The 27,959-nt window shown below is 43.2% G+C and overlaps 2 protein-coding genes across 12 annotated transcripts in view; one reads left to right on the top strand and one right to left on the bottom strand.

The window, feature by feature from the left end:
* The first annotated feature begins 1,009 nt into the window (after positions 1-1,009).
* LOC114665264 (gastrin/cholecystokinin-like peptide) lies at positions 1,010-12,319 on the top strand. Its single transcript, XM_051936476.1, has 3 exons — positions 1,010-1,071; positions 11,431-11,666; positions 12,012-12,319. The coding sequence occupies exons 2-3, from the start codon at positions 11,432-11,434 to the stop codon at positions 12,134-12,136; spliced, it is 360 nt and encodes a 119-aa protein (XP_051792436.1). The 5' UTR covers positions 1,010-1,071; position 11,431; the 3' UTR covers positions 12,137-12,319.
* A 673-nt stretch (positions 12,320-12,992) lies between these two features.
* LOC114664492 (trafficking kinesin-binding protein 1-like) overlaps positions 12,993-27,959 on the bottom strand; it is an 83,489-nt gene continuing 68,522 nt past the window's right edge. For 7 of the 11 annotated variants that reach the window (XM_028818613.2, XM_051936459.1, XM_051936460.1 and 4 more), the window contains 13 exons: positions 22,583-22,659; positions 22,330-22,446; positions 22,123-22,223; positions 21,900-22,008; positions 21,561-21,639; positions 20,897-21,027; positions 20,669-20,743; positions 20,355-20,563; positions 19,983-20,213; positions 18,431-18,753; positions 17,805-18,023; positions 17,555-17,645; positions 12,993-14,540 (listed from right to left, as the gene is read on the bottom strand). In XM_028818613.2, coding sequence (XP_028674446.1) covers positions 14,054-14,540; positions 17,555-17,645; positions 17,805-18,023; positions 18,431-18,753; positions 19,983-20,213; positions 20,355-20,563; positions 20,669-20,743; positions 20,897-21,027; positions 21,561-21,639; positions 21,900-22,008; positions 22,123-22,223; positions 22,330-22,446; positions 22,583-22,659 — 2,249 coding nt within the window. In that variant the 3' untranslated portion in view covers positions 12,993-14,053. Of the gene's footprint in view, positions 14,541-15,697; positions 16,337-17,554; positions 17,646-17,804; positions 18,024-18,430; positions 18,754-19,982; positions 20,214-20,354; positions 20,564-20,668; positions 20,744-20,896; positions 21,028-21,560; positions 21,640-21,899; positions 22,009-22,122; positions 22,224-22,329; positions 22,447-22,582; positions 22,660-27,959 lie in introns of those variants that run through there. The other 4 variants (XM_028818612.2, XM_051936464.1, XM_051936462.1 and 1 more) reach the window with 4 other exon arrangements.

The raw sequence follows: 27,959 nt of genomic DNA, 5'->3' as shown, positions 1-27,959 counted from the left end.
GTGACGGCGAAGGTATGAGAACGGCGCCCATACGTATGCGCCACACGGCCGCCCTGCTGGCCGCAGCAGATAGTTGATACTACAATAAAATAAAACAAAAATAAAAAGAGGAATAACCTTGGAGGTCAATCATCACCCCGCAAGCGGATAGTAGACGTCACATAGTATATGTGTACCAAATTTCAGGTCAATAGTTCAAACGGTTTGTGAGCTACAGGTGATTTAAAATCCTGGACAGACAAACGAACAGCCACGGTATCCTATTATATATAAAGATTATTACACTGTGAAAAACAGAACCAGTGTAGTGTACAAGTGATAGAGCAGAGCAAGAACGCATTCGGATTGATAATGAAAATATAAATTGTAAATTGGTTGTTTATCTTCCTAGAAATTATTATCAGTGTAATGTTTAGTGGTAGCGCTGCTGCCTCCTAGTTAGGAGACCAGGGTTCACTTCCCAGGTCCTCCCTGCATGGAGTTTGCATGTTCTCCCCGTGTCTGCGTGGGTTTCCTCCCACAGTCCAAAGACATGCAGGTTAGGTGCATTGGAGATCTTAAATTGTCCCTAGTGTGTGCTTGGTGTGTGTGTGTGTGTGTGCCCTGTGGTGGGTTGGCGCTCTGCCCGGGGTTTGTTTCCTGCTTTGCACCCTGTGTTGGCTGGGATTGGCTCCAGCAGATCCCCGTGACCCTGTAGTTAGGATATAGCGGGTTGGATAATGGATGGATGTTTATGTTTATTTTTGTTATTGCCCCATAAATTTCAACTGCTGTGTCTGATGCCGTCACAGAAGGACAGTCTGAAAATTATTTTTGAAGCATCTGTGGATCAAAATACTTTTTTCATTCATGAGTGATATTTTTCCGAAACCTGCTGCTTACACACAAAGTGTACTGAGCCTTTTGGTCTATAATGCCGCCCCCAAAAATGTGCCGCCCGGGGAGGACCGCCCCATCCGCCCGCCCGTAGCTATGCCACTGTGAAGGAATTGCAGATTTTAGTGATCTGAACCAGCTGGGCTCACATGTGGAGACGGAGGGCTCTCCTTTTGCTGTAATTCTGACTTCAAGGTAAGGCTGTAGTTCTCATAACCCCAAGTAGATTTACGGTGTGTGGTCTGCTGTGGGCTCGTTCCCAGTCCACTGGTTGTTCCTGCCTTGTGCCCGATGTTTGCTGGGATAGGCTCCAGCTTCCATAGTATGGCAGGCGGTTCTAACGTTTAATCCATTTTCCTTGATATCTGATATTGTCAGTTTTAAATTTGATATCAAGCTTTTGAAATGTGAAATTCAGGCTTTAAAATTAAAAAAAAAAAAAAATCAGATTTTAAAAGCGGATATCAAATTTCTTAAACATGATATCAAAATGACAAAATATGATGTGAGAGTTTAAAATGCATATAAATTAGCATTTAAGCTAGCATATCAAATTTCAAACGTACGATAAATTATAAAAAATATCAGATTTTGAAAGCGTGTTACTCAAATTGTATACCCCTGATATCACATTTCTAAGTGCTGATATCAAATTTAAAGCTCATGATATCAATGTTTGGAAAGCAGATATCAAATTAAAGGAATGAAATGTTAAAATAGCTTGCCATACCACGCAGCCCTGGCCTGGATGAGCCGGTTAAGAATACGGGTGGTGGGTGGTGGATGATTGGTGATGTTAAACTGGTCCTTAGTGATTGCAAGTGGCGTCTCTAACGGACTGGCATGGTTTGCTGGGCAGCATGGCCTCTCGCGACCCTGAACTGGATGAACTGGAGTGTTTATTCATGATTGTGGAGATCTCGTGAGTGAACTTTTCTATGACTAATTTTGCCCTTCCACCTTCCCAGACTTGTCTGAACTGGCGACTCTAAATTGCCCGCTGCGGTGTGTCAGGCTGAGCCACTGTATTTGGAGTGACGTCCCGACCAGGATTGGGTCCTGAAACCACCCCACTTAACTCTGAACTGGGTGAAGTGAATTTGAAAGTGGATGGAGCGCTCAGTGCGTCTGTTTTACTTATTTCTTTACAAAGCTGTATGTGCAGCAGAGGGCTCACTGTTATCCACAGCCATCTTCTAGTAGTGGGTGTAGCAGTGATCTGCAGTGCCCTCCATAATGCTTGGGACAACAGCGTATTCCTCCCTGATTGACTCCTCTGCTCCACAATTGAAAATTACAAATCAAATAATTCAGACATTGTGATTAAAGTGCACATTGCAGACTTTCATTTTTGAGTATTTGCTTACATTTTGGTCCCACCATGCAGAAATGACAACACTTTTGCTACAAGGTCCCCATAATGTTTGGGACACAGCAGTGGCAGGTCTATTAAAGCCATCATATTTAGGACTTTGTCGCATATCCCTGGCATGCAATTCATAGATGTCAGCAGGCGATGCTCTGCCAGGCCTCTAATTCAGCCATCTTCAGCTCCTGCTTGTTTTGCTGGTTGTCCCCTTAAGTTTTCTCTTCAGCATATGGAAGGCCTGCTCAATTGGATTTAAATCGGGTGACTGGCTTGGCCATTCAAGAATTTTCCATTTTTACCAGTGTTTCCTCAGCAGTATGTATGGATCATCATCGTGGTGTTGGATGAAGTGCCGTCCTTTTGAGTTTGGAGACATTTACTGGAACTCGAGCAGATCAGATGTTTCTCTGCACCTCAGAATTCATTGTGCTGCTGCAGTCAGCAGTTCATCATCAATGAAGAGATATGTGCCAGGACCTGTGGCAGCCATACATGCCCAAACCATAACACACCCAGCACCATGTTTAACAGATAAGGTGGTCTGCTTTGGCTCTTGGGCAGTTCCTTTTGGTCTCCTCACTTTGCTCTTGCCATCACTCTGATGAGTTTCATCTTCATCACGTCCGTCCACAAGACCTTCTTTCAGAATCCTGCAGGTTCTTTTAAGTCCTTTTTCACAAACTGTAATCTGGCCATCTTGTTTTTTTGGCTAACTAGTGGTCTGCATCTTGCAGTGTGGCATCTGGATTTCTGTTCATGAAGTCTTCTGCTGATTGTCGTCCCTGACACGTCCACATTTGCCCCCTGAAGACTGTCTATGATCTGTCAGGCAGGCGGCTGGGGCTTTTTCTTGACCATAGTGAGAATTCTTCTGTCATCAGCAGTGGTGGTCTTCGTGGGCCTACCAGTCCCTTTGCGATTACTGAGCTCAACAGTGCATTCTTTCTTCTTCATGATATTCCAGACAGTTGATTTGGATCATCCTAAAGTCTTACTGATGTTATTCTTGTTTGTCAGCCTCATGATGTCTTCTTTGACTTTCGATGGCACAGCTCTTGTCCTCATGTTGAACTACAGACTCCAAAGAGTAGAAGCCAGCTGAGGTATGTTATGAAGCAACGAAAACCACCCGAAGAATCACAAACTCCTGTGATGGCCAAACATTATGGTGCCCTGAAATGGGGGGAGACCGTGTCAAAAAAGTGCGGTGTGACCAAAATGTCTGCAAAGCCCTTTGATTGTTAAGTCTGTGATGTGCACTTTCATCACATTTCAGTTGTCTGTTTTGTAATTTGAAACTGTGGTGCAGAGGGGTACATCGTGTATCAATGTGTCTTTGTCCCAGACATTATGGAGGGCATATTATAGATGAAGGGTGGGTGATCTCACGCCATGGGCAACAGGGGGCCGATGTTTGCTCTTCCTGGCCTCGTTTCCTTTGTTACTCTAACATTGCAATTTTATTGTCATCTTGCTGAACATCATGATTTTCTGTCCTGTGGTGAGGACCCCCAAATACACATATTCGCTCACTCCCCCCTCCCCCCACTGTTTTATATTGATGCATCCATGTTTACTCATTCAGGCTTCCTGAATAATAGAAACATTTAATCATTAAGACATGACCTGGAATGCTGCCATTAATAAACAGAACGACAAGGGCTTAAAAAGATTGGGTTTCAATAAACTGGGCTCAAGTGGCGGTGGCTGCAACAGGGCAAAGAGACTGGGGGCCGACATCTGGAGGAAGAATTTCACAAAAGTGCAGGCGACCATTGAAATAACAGAAATGAAGAGTCTCGTCAGACGAGATCAAACACGAGATCAAAGGCTCCGGGGAGCGCCAAGGCCCGGGCTGCATGGCATCGCTTTGGTCCACAAACACAATAAGAATTAGCGGAGACAAAGACACACGATGATGCCATTAATTCTGAATCTCCACGCAGAGTTCCTCCAGAACTGGGAGTCGGGGTCTCAAAATAAATCACAACAATGTGTGGCTGCTATGCCGGCATCGATCTGACGGAGTGCACCATCACGAGTGGATGGCACATGTAGGAGAGGGCACAATAGGGGCTTCAAGTGCACACGACAAAAGACTTCAAGAAGAGGCCAATGGACTGGTCACCAAGGGACGGCGGTATGACAGACGCAGGAGCATTTGAGCTGTACGAATGGAATAAGACGACTCACGTAACATCATCAGAGCTGCTTAGTGCGTCTCAGTGGTGCCCAGGAAGACGAGCAGGGCACAGTCACCCAGTTGGGATGGGCAGCTATTCAAAGCCACACATCTTCAAGCCGGTGGGAAGAAAAGCCACATCCACTATGACAAAAATAAAGGTGCCAATCAGTGCCATAGGAGAACCTTCCACATGAGCCTTCATTCATTTAGATCTGTAGCCTTCTCCTTTAATCTTCTTCTTCTTTCGGCTGCTCCCGTTAGGGGTTGCCACAACGACTCATCTTCTTCCATAAGCCTTCTCCTTTAATAACCACACATTAATGATAATGCCAAGGGGGTCCCTGGTTTTAAAAAGCACTCCCCCCGTGTACAATAAAAGCGGCTCCCTACAGGTTTTCTCCATCTTTTCTATCTTGCTAGGCAGTGTTTGAAGTGGGCCGCTACCCCCCTCACCAGTACTCAGTACTGGCACCTCCACCCATTTCAACTTACAGTACTTAAGCAGTCCTCACCAATATGTTTCATGTGGCCCCCCCAAGATTGGATGCTATTTTCACGGGGGGCTACCATCGTTCGAATGCTCCAGTATTGCCAGAGGCAGAGTGCCGCCAGAAATGTTGGTTCCACTTCAAGCACTGCTGCTAGGTCGCCTACTGTAGTTTACCATTTCTGTTTTCTTCACATATTAGAAACTTTTTCAAAGCCCAAAGAACCAAATTTTATATTCCAAAGAAGCCTTCTGAGAATGAAACAGTCAAGCAATAAATCTTACAAGGAACCACACAACCCAGTAAAGTAAAGGAACTGGCACTTTTAAGAGTGTAGACATGGGCAGATGTGTGAGGTGGCAGTGCTAACCACTGTGCCACCAGACATACAAATGCCACTCCAGTCAAACTGATTTAGACGTAAAGCAGAAGAAGAGTGAAGTAGAGGAGTGGCAGAGTTTGCACCGGGGCAGTGGCACAGTGGTCTCCTCTTCTGCCCCAAGGCCACCATCATGGTCATCATCTGTGTGGAGTTTGCATGTCCACACCCTGTGCATATGTGGGTTTAATAGATGATGTGCCAGTCCGATTAAGAGGTAAGGTGGGTGTAAGCACAGCACGATAGATGGTGCCAACACAGTTGCTTGGCTTCCATCTTGCAGGCAGGTAGTAGAGGGCAAATGCCCCGAATTTGGTTAACCAGGTTTCGTGGAGGAATCTCACATGTTATTTAAAAAACACACAATTCTTATTCCTTGGGAGACTGCGCTCCTTTAATGTGGGAAGTGACATCCTTCACATCTTCTACAGCACTGTGATGCCCAGTGTTGTATGCTGGGCTGATAACATCACTTCATGAGAGGACCACCAAATCAACAAACCAATTAAAAGGGCAGGACACACTCTGGACCTCAGGAGATCGTAGCAAAGCAGGGTATTAAAGCAAAACTGAGTGCCGTTATGAACAACACTGCACACCCCCTGTGTGAAACACCAACACGAGGACTTTCTATCTAATAGATCGATTGATTGATAGATGTGTTAGATAGATGAAAGGCACTATATATCTATCTATCATAGTGCCTTTAACATCTATCTATCTATTATATAGTGCCTTTCATCTATCTATCTATCTATCTATTCTTTATGCTTCTCTAACATGGCAGCTGACCAAACACCAACACTCTTACAAGCATTGGTTCTGTAATAGCACTTTACTGGCTCTGTACACCATTGCTTGACAAAGAACCATTTTATGAAATTAGTACTTTGGGCTTTAAAAGGTTCTCAATATGTGGACAGAACAAACATCCTTAATGTGCAGGAGGCTACCTAGCAGGCTATGAACAGAAAACTTGAACTGGGTTCATGTGATTGTATGCTGAGCCTTTTAAAATCAGGAGCCCATTGGTATTTTACAAACCTGTTATCATGTAAATAAAGTTTCTTTCTGGAACCTTCATGTGGATGGCTCTTTTGGGACCATAAATGGTGCCCTTATGGCATTGTTCTGAAGTGCCACTTTACCACCCTTGCAAGCAGAAGAAGGTAAACTGTATACATGGCCTGACAAGTCCCATTCAGATATTTACTGATTGATGAATTGATTTAAAACATCCATCCATCCAGCCTTTATCCAACCCGCTATATCCTAACTACAGGGTCACAGGGGTCTGCAGGAGCCAATCTCAGCCAACACAGGGCACAAGGCAGGAAACAAACCCCGGGCAGGGCACCAGCCCACTGCAGGGCACACACACACTAGGGACAATTTAGAATCGCCAATGCACCTAACCTGCATGTCTTTTGGACTGTGGGAGGAAATCAGAGCACCCGGAGGAAACCCACGCAGACATGGGGAGAACATGCAAACTCCACACAGGGAAGACCCGGGAAGTACTGTTATTGTCGTATACAGAGAACAATGAAATTCTTAGTTGCAGGTGCCAATCAACGCGTGTCTGCCCGAGAATGTGTCATTTTCACCTCGAAACTTCTCAGCAGTACAAACTCAGTTCTAAGTTCTGTGCCTGTCGGTCATTTGCATTAATTACCAAAAAAATAAAAAAAATGCAACTTTGATTTGCTTTTTATTGAAGACTCGTGTTTTACATTAAGCTGAGCCAGATCGGAAGTACCCGGGTTTGTGAATGTTATTTTGTTTTACGTTATTGGTACGTGCTATAAATTAGGAAGACTTACTATACATATTCTGTTCACCCAAATGTTCTTAAACCAGATTATTAAGGTAAAGTGCCAGCCCGGAGAGCAGGAGGCGCAGGACGTGATGCTGCCCACTACACGGTGCCAGTGTAGAGTGTCCAGTTCATCACACACGCGCGCATGCGCAAACGTCTTTGGGGGTGTCGGGGTGACATTGGAGAGGAAAAGTACAAGAAAACACACAGGGCGGACAGCAGACTCGGGCATGCAGGCAACATTCGGGACCCTGAAGTTGAAAGGCTGCAGTGCCACCCTCCGTGCCACCCTCAAGTACCAGTCTGCAAGGTCTCCCCGAAGTTTTCAGTTCTTCTCCTTGGTTGCCCGCAGGAATCGCCATTAATTGCAAATGTGCTGATATTAAACCTTAGTCGTGTGTGTGTGTGTGTGTGTGTGCAGTTTCCATCAAATGAGTTTATCGTTATTTACTATTTTTATTTTAACGTATTTTTAATAAATAAAAACGAAGTGAAGCTCCCGGGTCCTGATGTCTTATTGAGGGTCTCTGATCGGGTGACAGCCGCACCTGCTTTGGATTTCGAGGTTTTTTTGTGCACCTCACGGGGTACAACTAAAGGGGTTAATCATTTACGGTGATTATCAGAACCCATTAGGATTAATGTCCTAAGAAGAAATGAGGACTGCGACCCCCATCCAAAACGAAGGACAAAAGTTCAGGGATCGTTCATTTAAGTTGACACCCACGCTACACGTAAATCGCCTTGTCAGGTTTTCACTGCAGTAAGGCGCTATATGGGCCGATCGAATTGGTTTTCACTTTTATGCTTTCATTCTGCTTAACAGGTACAGGTTCTGCTCGTGGCCGCGTTGTCCTGTCCAGTTTTCTCGGGACCCGTGAAAGGAGTGTGCGGTGAAACGGTCTCTCGTCTGGGTTTTAATTAATCACTCCATCACCCCGAATAAGAAACCTTAATGTCCAACCATCCTTAAAGTCAACTTTTGAGTGAACCGAACTCATAAAATGTTGTTTTCTCAACTTTCGTTGCATGCCTTTGTGCCCAGTTCTCCCAAATTAACCCCCTTTGCTCCTGGTCTTTAAAACCAGTGAAGATTGCTATCGCAAATGAGTGGCTTTCTCCCCGGCGATGTGCCCTATTAGGATCCCGTCACACACATCAGGCGGGACCATGTGGGGTACCCGGTCGGTCGTTTCATTGCTGCCCTGCGCTCCGCTGACGTAAACCAAACCGGAAAGGTGCTATCCGGTGCCGGCGAGGAGGAGCTACTGGACGGGTCATCAGCGAGGGTATAAGAAGAGCTGGGCAGCGGCTGAGGAGAGCGCACACAAACTCTAGTCGGAGTCTGGGCAGAGAACGCGAGGGCAGACACAGGAAGCTACAGGTAAGGACATGGAGCAATGAAGGTGGGCTTGAGGTGCACCTGCGGGACCGAAGGAGGCGCAGGGTGTTGGGGGTACGGGCTGGCTGAGGAGGCAGTATAACAAGTCTTAAGGTGCCCGGGTGCACGACCACTGCGCATGTGCACACTTAAAAATAACGGGTCCGTATTGGCATTTCACAGGGCTGTGTGCCTCGTAGCCACATTGCTTGACAGAAAAAAACACACATTTAAATCTGAAAAGGCTTCTTTGTATATGAAGTTGGTTCTTTGGGCTTTTAAAAAAAGTTCCTAATATGCGAATAAAACAGAAATCTTTAATAGGCTGCTGAGCAAAGATATGGACATATCAAGAAAAAACGAACTCCCCTTAAATGCTTGGTTATGTATGGATACCATTACTGATCTAAATAAATTAAGGCTCTTTCGGGAACGTTCACGTGGAAGGTTCTTTTGGGAACCAAAAATTCTTCAACCAGATCATTTCTTTATTATGTTGATTTTTGTTTTTAGTCCAATCGGACTCTCCCTATTTTAGGTGATCTTAATTAAAATTCAGTAAAACGCACATCAAAATGAACCTATACTAATTAAAAATAATTAATCGTGAAGCGCCTTTAGTATGGCACTATGAAGTTTACAGTAACAATGTGAGGCTGGGATTTTAAAGTCAATGGATTAAGGATTTCGCACTTTTTATTTACCGTACACAATTTAAACACTCTGATTATCAAATAGATTTTCTCTTATTTTTTCAGATGCTGCAGAAGAAAATAATAGAAAATAATATAATAGAAGTCAAACCTCATTTGACACCCCCGTTACGTGACTGTCAATACCAAGTTCTTCATCTAGTATGCTAATGGGGGACGCCGCGTCTCCGTTGACTTCTTGCACATTTTACGCGAAGTCGGGCCCAGGAGATTTCGTGCTCGTTCAAGTTGTGTGCCAACTTGCGCAGCAGACGTCCCGGGATTTATTTCTACCGATGAGCTTTGGTCCCTTGGTAAAATAAATGGTACACTGCTGAGCAGAAAGCACGCGTTAAAAGCGACCCCTTAACGCGTCTGGCTTGGGCACAGAGAAGCCCATTCTAGGAGTTTTGCATTTGCTCATCAAAATGACAGATATATCACATATCTAAATTGTACATAACGCATTTACAAATCGTAATGCTGAATATTGTAATGACAATGCAAGCTGTTAAATTATGTACAGAATTTAAACATCTACGCACAAATGTCACATGCAGAACACTTCTGCAGACGATTTGTGGCAATCCAGAGAAACGCTCCGTGGACACATAGATAGGACAGACGGTGTTCTGCCATGTTTTGCTGCCTTATCAAATTTTCTCAAAAGCCTGAGTAGGAAACAGGGCAGACATATGTGATATTCCTATCAGATTTTATTGCCCTCATAGACGAAAACAGAAAATATTACACAGAAATGCCTCATTTACATTTTACAAAGGAGGAAAATCAAGTTCTAGTATTTAATAAAAATATAAAAGTGTAGGAATTTATATTATACACTAAATAATTATTTACATCAAATGTGTTCGTAAGAATTACTTACGTGCGCTTTATGAAATCACTTCAGTTGTTTTGTCCGGAGCATCCTGACTCACCGGTTCGAGAATCCCCAACCCATATGACATGGTGTTCAACTCATATTGATGCCCAGTTACGCAACATGTCGACCTTTTTGATTCCCCTCTTTCTGGCCCTAACTAAAAAAAACTAATTTTTTAGGTCATTTTTGGACCATATTTTGTGCAAGAAATTACACCAATACGTTAAAGAGTAAAGCAATAGCAAAAATGACTTGAAGGATTTAAAGTTGTGCAGGTCGTATCGATCGACCCCAGGGTTTCACTCCCTAATGGGATATGAGGTGTCAAAGTTGCTGCTTTTCACAAAACTTTGAAAAAACGGCGATCGGTAATAAATGCATGTGGAGTGTCGTTTTAGGATATTTCGAGGTTACTGATCTTAAAAATGATTACATTTTTGATATTTGTCCTTCACCGGTGCTCCTAGCCCTCGTAGAGACACTCAGTATAAGCTAAAAATTACAAATTTCAAATATAAGCATGTGGGGTATCGTTTTGGACTTTTCGAAGGTCAACGATTATTGATTTCTGATCATTTATATGTACTAATTGAGACTATTTAGACGTTAAACATTTCACTTGAAATACATTTTAATACTTCATATACTTGACGCAACTATAATTCTCGTCTATTATGCACTCCTGCCTGATGACTTCAGTACATTATATTTATTATCAAAACTCCGATTTACGGCGTCTTACACTAATCCAGAAATGATCCCAAAGCGTATTTGTAACCTTGTATTTTATTATTGTGAAAGCGAGGAACCTGTAAAACGACTGGATTTCCATCATAATAGAGTACATTTCCCAAAATCCGGCATTAAATCCGAAAGCAGACTGTTTTATTTAATAGTAAACAGGAATGTTAATATTAAGTTAAAATCAAGTAAACCACTGTGCAAATGCCAGAAGGAACTGTAATAAAGTCTGAATAAAATGAAATAACTATCTACTTGTAGCCTATGCAAGACTTTCAGGTATCAACCCAAATATAAAGAAAAAACACGAAAATATTACAAATAAGAACAGTATGTAGTAAGCACATCAAATAAGATAATATTATAAATACGCAAAATGGCAATTTACAAAGAAATGTACAATAAATGCTGCATAAACTTCTCAAATTCCACCTTCAGACGGTGCTGCTAGCATTATAAACAAAGTAAAAAAGTACAAACCGGATGTGCGTTGACTCGTTGCTCTCTCCAATCAGAAAATGGCAAAAACGGAAGCGCGGGCTTATTTGGTGGGTGGATACATTCGTCGGAACCCTCGTTTGAATGCGGCTCACCTCCTGTTCGCTGCCTTTTCACAGAATGATCAGCAGCAAGGTGTACGCATGTGCGCTGCTCGGCGTGTGCGCGCTTGTCGCCATTTGTGCAGCGCGCCCCCGGGAGGAATCGCTGAGTGCAGTTGGCAAGGCTGTGGCACATAGGACTGGCGGGAAGGACCGGGGGCTGCCAGCGCGTATCGTCCGGAGGGACTGGATGGACTCCCTAACTGAAGAGGAGCGACAGTACATGTCCAAATACATCCCGCAAATGCTTGCAGGTACGTAACACCAATAAGGTTATGTAGTACTTTACACCTGTCAATAGGTAGTACAACAAAGTATTTTCAGTATTAATGGTTGGATGCCTTGGTGTGGTGACATCAAGTAAATCTTTACTGCGTTTTTATTTAACTGCTTCAGGTCGAAAATATTTGAAATTAAGATCCAGCTATACAGTATTGTCATTTTATCATAAGAAGTCCTATAACCAACCTAAAACTGTCACCACCATCTGAACAGCCCATTGATCTTCACAGAGCTTTGCCAAATTGTTATTTTTTTTTTATTCTTTGAGAGATAAAATATTAAGTACAACTCATTTTTACTTTTGCACACTCTTGCAGAGCTCTCCAACAGTGAGGGGTACAATCATGTTATGAACTCTGTCCACCCTATCATTGATCGTGACTACAACGGTTGGATGGACTTTGGTCGTCGCAGCACAGGTGATGGAGAGCAGGACTCCTGAGCAAGACATCTGATCACCCCTCAAAATGGCACTAAGAGAAGGATGATGTGGGAATCAAAGTCCTGTTCCAAAGCCCTAAGTGTGATACTAGAATGAGCCTCCAACCAACCTGCAATATACACTATACACACTTCTGTTTCACTGATGTATTCAAATAAACATGACTTTACATTCTGTACTTCATAGATTTTTCTTGGGTTATTTTTGCCAAACTGAGGTTGCTGCTGAGTCGGCTAGCTCTGTCATGTTATATTTATACTTGAATGTCTGTCAGGGAGTCACATCTTACCCTCATGTCTATCTGTAAGTCATTGGCTGCAGAGCAGAGCCTACTTACTGATCAAGGGAACAGGAAATGTGCAGAGCATGAAGGAGTGTACCATGTTGTGGCTTCAGCAGACTAACTCGGCCAGGGTGCCCATTCACCAGGAGTGAGCAGTTCACCACACCTTTATAAAGGCCAGTTGTCTTACACTGTACTCAAATGGCCCTCAGCTTCTGCATCAGAGAACAGGAGCAAGGGAGATTGGTGGAATTTCTGCACACAGTCTGTGATCCCCTGAACACCAACCACATTGTCAGCTTCAAAGTTTTCAGTTCAGACTAGGTACCATAAAGGTACCTATGTAGTTTTTCAATTCAGGCTTGACACCTAACAGAAAAAAAGTGCACGAGAAGGACAAAGACAGGACCACTCAATCAAGAGATAGCATAACACATCTGAAGTTTAACCCAGGTGATGTCTGATGCAAACTATGAAGATCCAGAAAGATTCAGACATGCCCTCAGAAACAGACTCAGGAAGCACAGATAGACACAAGCAAACATTAATGACATAAAAAGGCTTTAACACAAATGATATTTATACATTTTATTCAGATTGTTGTTTTCAGATGTAAAGGCTCCTAAAATGTTGAGCCCTTGGCCTTTGAGAATAAGTAGTTAAATGGACGGGAGTTCATGCCAGGTAAGAGCCTCCGGATCAGTCTTTATGTGGTATTTAAAAAGTGCAGCTTCAAGGCACTGTACTTTAGGGGTGGCCAGATAAGGGGCAAGAAAATCTCCTATAGTCCACTCTGATCCCCTTATCTGATTCGGACTTGCATGACTTGTGTGATTGCCCATTCGTGCCATTTGTTAAATAAACACACTGTCTCTGCTGTTGGTGATTATTCTTGTTGGCTCCATGGAACAGAAACAAATGACACAACTACCATTTTGTTCCTAAAAGGTTTCGATACTTCAGTGCCAATGGCTTTTATTCCTCAGGAAGTGAACCCAGATCATCTATCTGGCAACCCTATCACGTATTTCCTGCCCCCTGAGTACTCTCTCATTACGTTTTAATATAAAACAAGAAGGGCACAATTGTCACAGATAACAGTTTCTTTAAAAAGTGTGTGGCTCCCCAAGTCCTTCAACAACAGGCAAAATACTTCAAGCCATGCTGTACCAACAGTTCGTGTGGAAATTAACTGTGCCATGTAATAACAGACTGATAACCATCTCAGGATACACGTTACATCAAAACACCCAAAAAGTATTAGTCAATCAATATCATAGACTGATTGACTATGCCAGTCTATCCTTCTTTGGCCCTGAGGTCAAGTGGCATTCCTGATGTAATGAGCTGCAACAAGAGTCTTTGGTGTGTGTGCACATCAGGCAGCATTCAAATGGGTGACAACAGGAGGAGACTCCCTCCTCTAGGTGATTGTAGGCTTTAGGAGTCTGACAAAGCTTCAATAAACCCTATGCCATTCTGTGCCACTTTAATGCATGTCCACACAGTGAACCATCTGCCTTGTACGAATGTAAAACATTATATTCATAGCTCTGTGTATTTCATACACACATTTTTATGTTAAAAGTGTCCACTTGTTAACATTGACAGAAAAAGATACAAAATGGTGCCCTCTAATGGCTGTAGTGTTCTCCTGTAGCTCCTTGTGCAGGTGATTCTTTGGCTCCACTTTTCTTGGTTATCAGTCCCCGGGCTGCCACTTTGTCCAACCCAAGGCTCTTCAGCTTTTCCAACAAGTTAATGCTAAAAATATTTTTATAGCTTTGAGTACGTAAAACAGGGCCTGTGGCAGCAGCTGGCTTTGTTACCCCAGGCTGTGCAAAAGCTCCACCACGTGTCTCATGTTTTCCAGGTGGACTGCAGAAGGAAGTGTTCCATGGGGGCCCAGAAAGCAGCTGGTGCTCCCACCTATGGCCACTGGCTGCCGAGATGCCCTGCTCTTGCAGTAGTCGTGCCAATCCCAGCGAAGTACTCAGTGTCCAGGTGTGCGCCCGTTGGCGTGTGACCGACTCAGAGGGTCTGCACTGATTCAGGAGGCTGCTTTCAGCCTCTCTTAACTTTCCAGAACTCCAACGAGAGGAAAGGCCTTGATTAGGAAGGCTAGGAAGGAAAGAAAGAAAGGCAGAATAAGAAACACATGTGACCATACCAAACATGGAGGAGTATGGATTGATGTGCTGGACATTTCTGAAGAGCAGTTGCGTTTGTAATCCATGTGACACACAACATTAGCCACCAAGCTTATGCCATGTTAAGGCTATAGACTGAGGTTTAGTGAAAGGACTCGGGACATTGTTAGTGTTAGAAGACAGACAGAAGGTGAAGATTAAGACAGCTGATTGGTTAGGGAATGGCATAAAGAGGATTCTAGCAGTCTACTTAGGAGTACAGTGAGCAACCAAAGGGGAATTGATACCACTGTGGACTGGTGAGCAGCAGCTTCTCTCCCAAAGTACCAGTAAGAAAATAAAACTAAAACTGGCTTAACTGCTTGAACACCGAAGTACATAACCTCAGCTTAATAAGTTAATTGACATTCATCGATTCTTTAGGTGTGCTGTGGAATCCATCCTCACAGGATGCATTACATCCTGGTACAGCAGCTGCTCAGTTCAGGATCACAGAGCTCTACAGTTTGTGGTGAAAACAGCACAGCAGATCACAAGCATTCAGCTCCCTGCGATCCATGACATCCACACTACATGCTGCCTTAGAAAGGTAAACCGTATCAGGCAGAACTCCAGCCATCCTGTACTGTCACTTTTTACCCTCCTCCTATCTGGGAAGTGACTAAAATCCATCCGAACACGCACCACCAGATTCAAGAACAGTTTTTACCCAACTGAAGTTAGGCTTATGAACAATCAGTAATCTTGTCACCTTCACTGCTACTACTACTGTTACCTTGCACATACACTTGCTGTCTCTTTTTGTATTTATTATATATTTATTTTTTCTCTGGTGTTTGTTTCCTGTCTGCAGAGGCACACGCAAGTAAGCATTTCATTATACATGGTACTTGTAAACATGACAATAAAGAACTGCATTGAATTGAATCTTACTGATTTTGTAATTGCATACTGCACCTTTTTCAAAACCTTGGATACATATAAAAAAGTAATACTGTCAAAAAAAGAAAATAATGGCAAATTGGTGATACGCGCCCAGAGTCACGCTGTTCAGCTCCTTTTTGGACACTGGATGGAGTTTTCTACATGTCAGTATCTGTTTTTTTCTTTATGAACACATGCAGGATATTTGACTAGGGACTCTAAACTGGCCCAGTTTATTTCAATGCTGCTTCCAACCTGGTAGCTGATGTTGCCCTCACTCTGAATCTCTACTGGAGTACCAAGGTAAAAAAAATAAAATGATGACACAAACCCATAACTGCTTAGAAAATTTAAATTAATTCCTACTACACTCATCTCATAGGCTTCCTTAATCGTGGGCATTTACAGCTGCTGGAGTTGCCAAGGACATCACATCTACAAATGCCCTGCACAAGCAAAGGTTTACCACAGAGGCAGCCACTGTAAACAGCATTTGATCCTCACAAAGCAGCTTCCTGTCTTCCTGCTTCATTACACTACATTTTTCAAGAGTTTCTAAAAAAGCTTCCTCATGCTCATTTATGTACAGGTCATTGAACCAAAAAAACAAAAGGAATATTTTGAAAAAAGAGGTACTCGGAAAACTGCTATTCCCAGCCCTGAACAGTCTCTTGAAAGTGGATCACAGGAACCCCTTGACTGCCTCATGTGTGCACACAAACGAGTTAGTGGTGGGAGTGGAGATCGTGATCATGCTTTGTTAACAAGTCAGTGGAAATCTTACTTTGATAGCAAAAAAACCTTTAGATGTGGAGCAAGCGCCTGTACCAAGGCTTTCTCTGTCTGGTAAAAAGAGAAAAAAAATGTATATATTATATAAAAATGCATTTTAAAAGAACATCAAGGGGAATACATATATAATCCAGTCTCTTCCAGTAGCTTGCAGATTGTTAGATTGACATTAGATGACAGAAGGGTTGATTGAGTTTTTTCCCCAATGATGACATTAAATGGCATAAAGTTTATGCAAGCATTGGGCGGCACTGGTAAATGTCTTTGCTGGTCAGGTGGGTCATAGATGGTTCAACACAGGATGTAATAATAAATTATCATCTCTACTAGGAGGAAACCCCCCTTCCAACATAAGAGATACATCCATTTTTAAAAAAGTTTATACTTGGGACTGAGGACCATTTTTACAAAGGGCACACACCAACATACCCACTAATTTAGATGCAGCAATTACTAAATAACTTAGACATTCACACAGACATGGTGACAACATGCAAACTCAGTACGGACAACAAATGGGCATGAGATTTGAACCTAGGACACTGGATACTTGCAGTAGCAGCAGTGACCACTGCAACACCAACCCTATGACATTAATTATTACAATCTGATCTGGTTGGTTATTTAATGTTTTTTAAACGGTTGAATTCTATTAAAGGCTCAGCATATCACTGGCACCCCTAAGTAGTAGTAGGAGTAGTAGGAGTAGCGATGGACCTGATGGAAGTCCACAGGATTATGCATTACAAGCTTTTCACAGGTTTGTCCATCATAACCTCAACATAGGGCAGATACCTTTGTCATTTAGTGATTTCAAAAAATGCATTTGGCCTTAGGATGTGTGATACTACACTGTTGGCTTCTCATGCTGTTTCACACAGAAAAAGCCCCCCTTGCTGTATAATTGTGAGAAGTTACAGCTTGCTTTCAAAATTCTCAAACAGAAAATGAGATGATGGAGCTATTTTACACTCATTTCCACAAACACATACTTGCATACACATGTACACAACATTATTTCATAATGTACTGTTAGTATAATTCATGCAAATAAATCATAATGTAAAGCAAGGTGATAATCATGGCAAGAAAAAAGCAACAAAGAATGCAGAGCTTGAAAGATACTGTATGTGCTTCAGGCCATCTTCCCCGGCAGGAAGCAGACAGTGAAAACACAGCACCAAATCACAATGGTAGGCAAAAAGCACCGTGTTGAAGTTGAGAGGTCTGTACACAGCACAGCTGGAGGCCTAGCAGCACTATACTCACCCATTCGGCTCAGCCAAGGGGTGCATGATCCGGCACATGGTGATGGTATGAGTGGGCAGGGTCTGGGGAAGATTGTGACCTGACTGACACACTAGAATGAAGGACAGGACAAGGTACGGTTAACAAGACTGAGAAATTGATGAGATCGGCGTGGAATGTCAAATGGACAGCTAGGTGGAGGAATGTAGAACACAAGCACCAGACAGTACAGTCTTTCAGATCAACATCACAGAAGTTGGTGACCACTTACCTCTATTGCCCTGCTTTCCAGTCAGAGAAGAAGCACCAGCCAGAGTGAACGAGGAAGCTGGATCCATCTCATCTTCCTCCAAATCATTGAGGCTGTAAATTTCCTGCATGTCAACATCAAGCTCCATGAAATCCTTGGTGAGCACACCTGGCCGTGGATCCAGTATGCCCCCCAAATTTGGCCTAGCCAGCTGTTGCCAGTGATGAAGAGTGACAGAGCCTATGAGTTCAAGGTGCAATGTTTTGATGAGTGAAACAAAAAAAATACACATAATTATCTAAGAATCATCACTATTCCATTTGTACAACTTTCTATTCACTTGCTTTTACTTTAGGACTTTTCAGGGTGTATAATCATGCTAATCCATAGAAGATGAAACTGGAGTTGCTGATTGGTGAGAGTTGTTAGCTTTAGTCTGTTAGAAATATCTTACAAAGACTCTGGGAAAGATTGCAACTCTACACAAAAGGCACTCCAGCCTCAAATCAAACCAGGCTCCGTGTGAAGTTACCCACTGTTTCACGGTGCTGAAGGTAATATGCATATGATGACCCAGATGATTATGCACATCAATGTCCACCCAATAGAAGAATGAATATACAGTCCGAGGTAGCAATACTACCAACCTTCAAGTGGTTTGACAATCTGCAGCCGATCTGGGTAGTATGAACGTGAACTGTGGGAGATGCTTGAGCCCCCACTGTGCTCAGAGCTGCCAGAGTAGTTGGTTCCAGTGGACAACACACTCTCGTCTGGGGTCAAGAAGCCACTGCTGCATATCTCACTGTCCGCAGCCAGCGTTCGCAGCTTCCTCTCACGTTCAACCTCAAAAAAGGGCCGCTCAGATGAGTGACTCTCCTGCCGTGCTGAGAGTCGCCGCAGGGCTGCCTCCAGGTCGTGGCCCCCAGGGGTGCCCGGCTGGCCAGGTTTTTTGTCCTGTCCTTCAGGCCTGCAGAATGGAAAGCATCAGAGAGGTGACCATCTGCCTACACAGTTGTATAATTAGAATTTACATACTTCCAATTGGTCACACTTCATCATACACTTTTTTGAGGATATGGTACACACTGGGAAGATGCTTTATGTTTCAAAGTGCTCTGTGGGATGTAGCTACCCATCCATCCATTATCCAACCCGCTATATCCTAACTACAGGGTCACGGGGGTCTGCTGGAGCCAATCCCAGCCAACACAGGGCGAAAGGCAGGAAACAAACCCTGGGCAGGGTGCGCGCACACACACACACACACACACACCCACACACCAAGCACACACTAGGAACAATTTAGAATCGCCAATGCACCTAACCTGCACGTCTTTGGACTGTGGGAGGAAACCAGAGCACCTGGAGGAAACTCACACAGACACGGGGAGAACATGCAAACTCCACGCAGGGAGGACCCGGGAAGCGAACCCAGGTCTCGTTACTGCGAGGCAGCAGTGTTACCACTGCGGCACATTGCCACTCATGTAGCTACCCATCAGTCATTAATTCATGGCTTGAAAGTCTCTTAAAGCCATCTACAACTATACATCATTTCCAGCAGCAATAGGCAACTGTTCATAGCTCATCTCCAATACCAAGAGTAGGATGCTTTCAGGCTTCATTAGAAAACATGCAGGGCAACTCTAACAAGACTGCCAGTCATATCCAATGGCTGTAGCCAATGGACACCTTCAAGAACAAGACTGGAAATCTTGAGGAATAAGACAGAGCTACTTATAACACATCTCTGAAGCTGCTAGCAGCTGCCTACAAGTCAACCCCCAATAGGAAGCAAGAGACAACTACCTCCACTATTAGGCAGCTGCACTCCATATGCATTTAACAGTAATCGGCAGCCCCATACATAGCACCTCCAACATTATCAGGCAGATACCTCCAGGCAACTCAAAAACAACAAGAGGCAGTAGCCTGCAAAGTAGCTCCAACAGCAATGGGTACCTGCCAACAGCACAGCTTCAACTGCATTGGCACCTGTGTAAAGGTTTTACGTACGCTGCAGAAAAAAAGGCTTGAATTTAGCCACAGGCCATCCAAAAAGAATCCGACAGTATTCAGCAGCTGTTAAATACAGTATGTTGCCAGTGTTCTGACAAAGCTAGAGAACCACCTTGCCCCTCATGTAGACATGCTGTAATGCAGGTCTCCTTTTAACCTTGTGAATTGACTACTTACTGAGAACTGCCAGGGAGAGTCGGGCTTCCTGGGGGCTTGTCCTCCAATAGCATGCTGGCAGAGTCAGAACCATAGTAGCTGGTACGAGGAGTGCTCAACGGGCTGGGCAGAGTGGAGTGTAAGGTAGAGGACTGACCAGAACCCGGAATTTGTGGAGATGGGCAGAGGGACTTAAACCGGACAACCTGGTTTACTGCCTTGACTGTCTCAAAAACACGTTTCTGATGATTCCTGTAGAAAGTGTGGAGATACAGAAAAATTGATGCAGAGATAAATGATAACAAAATTCCATGAGCAGGCCTCTTGTGAAGTAAAGGGTATTGTAGACAGCTTGTCTTTGAGTTTGTGTGGATTCTTATATGTGGTTCTTACTTGTATTCTGGAGTGGTTGGGCTGTCAAGGCCTTTGCGCATTGTGTCTTCAATCTCAGCTGCCAGGGAGTCCAAAGGAAAGATGTTGAGTGCCCCATAACGGTTGATGGTGCTGTTGGGTAGGGTTTTGTTTCGAAGGTTTTTAATCTCCTCCTGAGCTTCGTGGAGAATGGCTTTGCATTCAGAATATTTCTCACGTACATCTGAAAGCTGTTTGGGATAATAAATGGGTTAGGATATAGACAGTGTTAATAGACTATGAACACCAAACAATCAAGTGTACCAGTGACTCCTGCTGACAACAGGGACTCTCACCTCACATTTCAGCTGTTGTTGCCCCTCTCTGGCAGCCAGTAGGTGCTGGGTTAACTCTTCATTCTCTCTTGACAGCTGAAAAAACAAAACATTAACAGGCTAAATACATGTGACAGTGCAGGCTGAGAACACTGGATTTCAGTCCGTTCTTATTCAGTCATTCATGTTTACAGAATATTTCCAGTATTTTATATAGCCAGTGTCATCACAAGGACTACTAACACTTACTATTTTGTTCCGCTGTTGCTGGTCCACAATTTGGGCTAACAGTTGACTTATCTCCTCCTGCTGCCGCACCGTGTCTTCCACTTTTCGAGCCAAGTCATCTGACAAAACAGACATCTGCTTGTTGGCTGAAGCTGGAGAAGGAAAAGGAGAAATAGGAAGGTCAATGTGAGCAAGCCTAGAGGATTTCTCAAAGTACGCAGTACGGTGTACTGGCAAAGCATTATGCTTAGAAAACACAAGGTTACCATCTCAATTCCCAGCTGTACCTCAACCTCATTTTGTGTCACTTTACCTGCCAATGCTCCTATGGTAAGGACCACCAGTGAACAACTATCATGTAGTCTACTCTTGTAAGTCATATTGGATAAAGACATCAGCTAAATGTACAATAACACAATAAAATAATTGTCCATGCTTCCTTTCATTACAGGTTTCAGGCTAATGTTAATTATATTGTCCTTACTGTACCTTTCAGAGTAGTGACACACAGCAGCAGGTCAACATGAAGAGCAGGTCTAGGCTTCAAAAAGCATACCATGTTCTGCCAAAAACCGACGCTTACATTTTTTCTAAATTCTGTCAGATGTGCAGACCTCAAAAAAGGTAGGTTTCATACCCCTGCCAATCCCCATGATTGTTCTCAGCCACAGTCACAGATACTTACCAAGCTCCTGCATGCAGTCAAGCATTAGCTGCTGCTCCTGTTCCTCATAGGTTGTTGTCTCATTTTCTAAGTCGTTAGCCTGTAGGTATTAAAATAAAGCAGCCAGCAAGAGTGAGCATACAGTCCAAATTTTTGTATTGCAGGTATGTAATGTAATATCTATTTGTCCCTTTAAATATGGCTTTAACAGTTCAATCAGAATTTCTCTCATCTGTGTCAAATAGCCCACTAGTCCTTGGGTAGTTAGTACAGACTAATGGCATAATGTTCTTTGAGCAGATGTACCATGCCATTGTAGTCGGAGTTCCAACAGGTGTACTAGATGTTATTGTTACTTACCTCTGTTCTAAGTTTTAGATTTTCCTCCTCTAATCCTTTCAGTTTCTGCTGCAGGAAGTCAAACTGGAAAGAGCTCTGAAGTGAAGTAGAAGATTCGCTGTGCCGCAAACTGCATGGAAGAAGGCAGATAGGTGTTCCTGTAAATGTACTAAACCACACTATTGACAGAATACACAAACAGCAAGATGGTGTCGGTCAGAGAGGCAGGGTGGTGCAGACTCACGGTGTGGAAAAAGCTGACCATGTGTCACTGTCCTCAACGTTACTGGTATATATGTGAAGAAGATCATCTCTCATGCTGAGTTCATGTCGCAGCTGGGCAATCTGAGGAGGTTATGGATATGTTAACAGACTGTCAATGTCAGAATGGATAAAAACTTTGAAGTAGGCATTGCTACTTTCCTAACATTGGTATGTCAGAAAATCTCACCTCCTCTCTGGCAGCATCTAGCTGCTCCTCCAGAAGTTCATTGGTCTCAGTCAGAGAGCGCTTTGACTTCAGAAGGGACTGTCCTATGCGTGCGGCAAGTTCTAGATCACGCTCTTTCTGCAGGTACACAAATGAGAGTTAGTAGTTGAAAGAAAGCCAAAGAACTGACTTTCTAAGCACCACAGGAAAGACGGCTTTAGTCTTGTTGATATCCTTATAGCTGTAAGCTTAAGTTCAGTAATCTCCATCATACCTCCTCTAGAAGATGTGTCACAGCCTCAATGTCATGGTAAGTCTTTGTCACTTGCCCGACTCTCTCCGAACACAACACTGAAAATGAGAAGACAGAGACTACTATAAAGTATTGATATGGAAGGAAATGTTGGAGCCAGTGATCTTCAGGCCTTTGATCAGAGTTTTGAAATGTAATTTTCTGTCCTATTTCAGGTTTGCACTATATAAAACAATAGCTCAGTTAGTCCCAAAACTTTATTTGATGGCTTAAATACCAGCAACAGACACAAACAGTTCATCTTGCATTTAATATATCTAAAATGACAACACGTTGTTTTATTCACAATTTCTGGGCATACAATATCAGCAAGACACTGTATAACAAAATCTGAAAAAAGACCAAAACACTCTTTAGGGGAGTATGCTAAACAACACTCAAGAGGGGTTTAATGTCTCATAAAAGCAGAAATCACTAAAACCATACAAGCAGTTCCAACTATGTCTTTTAGGTGGGCTATCAGTACCTGAGAAAAGTGGAATGTTATTGCTTTTGAAAACTTAAGGCAATGTCACATTAACCAACTTCCAGTTGTGTATTGCCAGATAGTTTTCAGAAGCTATTAAAAAGGCTAACAGAATGTTAGGTTATATAGCACCCTGATGTGTAGAGTACAAGTCCAAGGAGGTTATGTTCAAGCTTTATAATAAATTGGCGAGGCCTCATCTTAAGTACTGTGTGCAGTTTGGGTCTCTTTGCTATAAAAATGACATAGTAGCCTTGCAGAAAGTCCAGAGATGAGTGACTGGGCTGATTCCAGTACTGCATTAAATGAGTTATGAGGAAAGATTAAATGAGCTGAGCCTTTACAGTTTAAGCAAAAGGAGATTAAGATTTCACATGAAGCGCTTAAAATTATGAAGGGAAATAATCCAGTGGATTGAGACTGTGACATTAAAATGAGTTAATCAAGAACATGGGAACACAATTGGAAACTTGTTAAGGGTAAATTTCGCACAAACATTTGAAGTTTTCTTCACACAGAGAACCACAGACACGTGTAATAAGTGACCAAGTAGTGTGGTAGACCATTGGACTTTAGGGACATTCAAAACTCGACTTGATGTTATTTTGGAGGAGTTAAGTGGATAGGAGTGGTGAGCTTTGTTGGCCAGGATGCCCTGTTCTTGTTTAGCTTGTTTTAATGCTATGTCAAATTTGCTGACTGTAGTTGCTGATCTTGTCACTGGACCATGTCAGTTTGAAAGACTGAAAATCTCTGCCCATGTTGCATATATTGACTAAGAGCAGAAATTCTAGTACAGCTGTGCTGCTCCTTTTTGTGACAGTCAATAGTGTGCTCCCTGATGGAGCCAGTGCTGCATAAAAGATTAACAGTTATGCTAAGCTACCTTTTTTTTTTCTTTTTTCATTTGCACCAGATGAGCATTCGTTGGTTGTCAGCTCTCATACACGCAAAGCCCACCCCCACAACTAAAGAAAAATCAAACCTGTTTGATTTCATCAAAGTGAGTTGCTGAATAGCTGGACTGAGACGCTGGGCATGTGACATTCTGTGATTCGCCAAGATAATGTAAATGAAGGCTACAACTGAAAATCACTGGAAAAGTCGTGTATCGTGACATAGCCTTTAGTGGTTGAGGTTTCATTAGACTTCCAGATAAGCAAATTAAGCAGTGTGGCGAGCGACTGGGGCGGTATCCAGCCGGGACGCCTGGAAGGACCGGAAGAAGGACTATGCCTCCTCCAGACCACGAGAGGGCAGCTATCCTGGTTGGTATGGTGGCCATGGGAACAGAGCATGGAAACTCAACCCTATAGGGGCCCGTGGTCACCGCCAGGGGGCGCCCAAACGCCTGAGAAGCCCTGGACATCAGCACTTCCATCACAACTGGAGGTGCTGGCGGAAGGAAAACCAGGGACACCTGGAGTGCTTCTGGGTGCTCATGCGGCACATCCGCCACATCAGGAAGTGCCGCAGGAAGCTTGTCAGGGTGCACCTGGAGCACGTTCGGGTGGACTTAAAAGGGGCTGCCTCCCTCCATTCATCAGCTGGAGTCAGGTGGAAGAGGGTGAAGAGAGGAGTGGAGGCAGTGAAGGAAGGCCAAGGAGTGAAGAGGCCTGAACTGAGGGTGTGTGGTGCAGGGGCACCAGGTTGTGCATGGTAATACAAATACTTGCAAATATGTATAATAAACGTGTGTTGGTGTTTGAACCATCGGTGTCTGCCTGTCTGTGTCGAGGCTAGTCTTCACAGCAGATAAAGACACCACATAAACAGATCCATCATATCCTCTGAACATCAAATGAGTAGGATAAGATGACCCCTACAGCCCCATAAGACAAATTCCATCACAATCTCTGAGCTTTAAACAAACATCCCCAGCAACTGCATCAGTACTCCAAACCAGTAATCCCAGAATATTCTGACAGCACTAGATAAGTCACAAGACCCTTCGAGAGCTGAACAGCAGGCACAACAAATTGTCATAATGTTTGACAAACAAGTCCAGACTAGCAAAAAAAGATATTATGACATGCTGTTAGTAATAAAATTGTTTAACCTTTAGGGGCAGGAAGCCCTGATTTAACAATTTAATGACAACAGGGTTATGAACTTATGACATGTATAAAGGCTAGAACCTGAACAAATTCTTTTTACAGATGTTAGACATCCATCCATCCATCCATTTTCCAACCCACTGAATCACGAGCACAGGGTCACGGGGGTCTGCTGGAGCCAATCCCAGCCAACACAGGGCACAAGGCAGGAAGCAATCCCAGGCAGGGTGCCAACCCACCACAGGACACACACAAACACACCCACACACCAAGCACACACTAGGGCCAATTTAGAATCGCCAATCCACCTAACCTGCATGTCTTTTGACTGTGGGAGGAAACCCATGCAGACACGGGGAGAACATGCAAACTCCATGCAGGGAGGACCCGGGAAGCGAACCCAGGTCCCCAGGTCTCCAAACTGCGAGGCAGCAGCATTACCCACTGCGCCACCGTGCCGCCCAGATGTTAGACAGTCATAATTAAATAAAAATCTTTATGATTCACAGAAAAAGCCAGAGAGTTGACAGGTATGGACTAGCTGTCCCTAATAACAGTAGGTGCAACTTTTCCTCAGGGGCCAAGTGACAAGTGCTCCTCATGTCCAGCACTCCTTCAGGGCTGCAACTAAATAGCCTCAGTAAAGCTGCTTGGGTAAAATCATGTAACCATTGCTTTACATCTGTTTGTTCTCAGCAGTTCTTTAGACCAACTGACAATAACGTAAAGTACACAAATGATTCAAGATGTGATGCAGAGGAGCAGCACCGGTAGGAAGTCCAGAAAGGAGCAGTCACAGCAATACTTCACAAAACAGGGCGGAACTATTATGTTAACTGAGATGTCTTGAAGAAGCTGATTTAAAAAAAGGTTTTGAAATGAGCAAATGGCATAAAAAGTGTCATTGCTCTCCTTCAGCAAACAATTCAGTGGAGGTTTTGGAAGCATGCAGCTTCAAATCCTGCCAGGAGGTGGCAGAGCTGCTCTGCTCACAGCACTGAGAAGAAGAAGAAAGCATTCCAAGACAGGGCTGCAATTATTAAGGCTATTATGGTGTGTGGCCACAGGAAATAAGCTGACACGCACAGGCCAAGGGATCAACCAGTTGTCTCTGCATGTAACAAACACCCTTTCACGGCTAACCTTAAGCTTCTTATTGACGTCTTGAGGACATGCCAACAGGTTGATAACTAGTTGTGCTTAGGCTGATAAGCCAAATAAAACCAAACTCAAAAAGACTGATTGAGGTAGCAGAGCTACCAGGAAATATTTTAGTACTGGACACATGCCATGCATGTACACTGCTATGCCAAAGTGTTTAAGAAGTTTTCAGACACAAGACATACACATCACCAACAGTTTATTCCACACTTAAAACATATAGTTATTCGAAAGTTAAAACACCATATAGAACAGACTGCATCATCCTGTTTACTGAGGTAAGCACTCATATAGCTAGCTACCTTGTGAGTAAGGCTTAGCAAAAAAGGAGCCATACTTCAAACAATGCTTCTCCCTCAAACTTGTGGCACTGATTTCAACAACTATCAGACTTTTGCATACAGCTTCACTAATTAAGGTTCAGAGTTCCAGGTTCAAAATATTTTTATGCATTTTGTAGTCTCTCCTTTATGGTAAGAAAATAAAGTACTTCTGTTAAAAACTAAACTTCTTTATGAAGATAGATGGACAGTGGCATCTGGGTGGGATGTCACTTGATTCCTGGTCTTCGTCCTCTTCCATTAAGAAGTTAGTGTCTTTCAGCATTATTGTACTTTTATCTATGGGTCAAGTGGGTGTGGGCATATATTTCTCTGTGCTCATTAGCCTTGCTTTTTGATATTATTTCCATACCATTAGGAAAAAAACAGGAGAGGCACTGAGAATATTAGAGCACCTCACAACAGTCAACAATGACCATTGTGACTTCTGTCATTCACTTCCTAAATTGCTTAACCAGTTAAGTGTCATAAAGCACCAGTGCCGACCCTGTTAACATTAAGCACAAGGTTCGAACCAACCCAGGATGGGGCTCCTGTCCATCGCAGAGTATCCAGCACTTAAATTACTCAATGGGGCATTGTTCATTGTGCACTACACAAAAATATCAGAATTAAATTAGATATTAAAGAGAGATAAGAATTAACAAAAAACAATGTCTGGCTGTCTGAGGCTGTTGAAATGAAACCAACACTGAAACCCGCAAAATAAATGAACTACGGTATCCAGAAATGGTGTCTGATTAAGAAAAAGAGTGACCACAGTGGCCTGTCTACCAGCACTATGAAATACATCATTATAACCAGCATATTAATAAGACGCCCTGTTGCCATTTTGTGGACATCTCAGGGCAAAAACAGTTAACCTTCTGGCCATAATTCCAAGTGACGTCTGCTTCAAGATATAGCTGCTTGACTATGAAGGCTGACAGGGCCAGGTGTTCGATTACTATTTTGGTAATCAAGCTCAGAGAAATAAACAAGTAGTGGTGAATCAACAATAAACTTTAGGATACCCCACTAAATCAATCCCCATTCTGGCTTTTACAAACTGTTCGAAACCTTATACAGTACGTTCAATAGGAACAAACCGGCAGAGGTAGAGAACAAGACAGAGAGACTGAAGGCCATCACAACACCAGACCAACAGAAACAGTACCATAAACAGTACAGTTCTGTAAGTGCTTTATCAAAATTTAAATACGCAGCAACTTCCCAAAACATATAGGTATATTTAAAACTATTGATCTTATTGTAAATACCTTTTAAACTCTTGCATATTATGATTTCTGCTTTGGCAAAAGTAATGCAAATTT

Source organism: Erpetoichthys calabaricus, chromosome 14 (assembly GCF_900747795.2).
Source record: "Erpetoichthys calabaricus chromosome 14, fErpCal1.3, whole genome shotgun sequence".
NCBI lineage: Eukaryota > Metazoa > Chordata > Cladistia > Polypteriformes > Polypteridae > Erpetoichthys > Erpetoichthys calabaricus.
Note: the sequence above shows the minus strand (reverse complement) of the source record. Positions and strands in the feature narration are given on the sequence as shown.

Excerpts from the sequence above, each read along its gene's own strand:
- LOC114665264 (XM_051936476.1), top strand. The coding sequence starts at position 11,432 with ATGATCAGCAGCAAGGTGTACGCATGTGCGCTGCTCGGCGTGTGCGCG. Across the intron at positions 11,667-12,011 it reads CATCCCGCAAATGCTTGCAG|AGCTCTCCAACAGTGAGGGG; the intron begins GTACGTAACACC and ends ACACTCTTGCAG.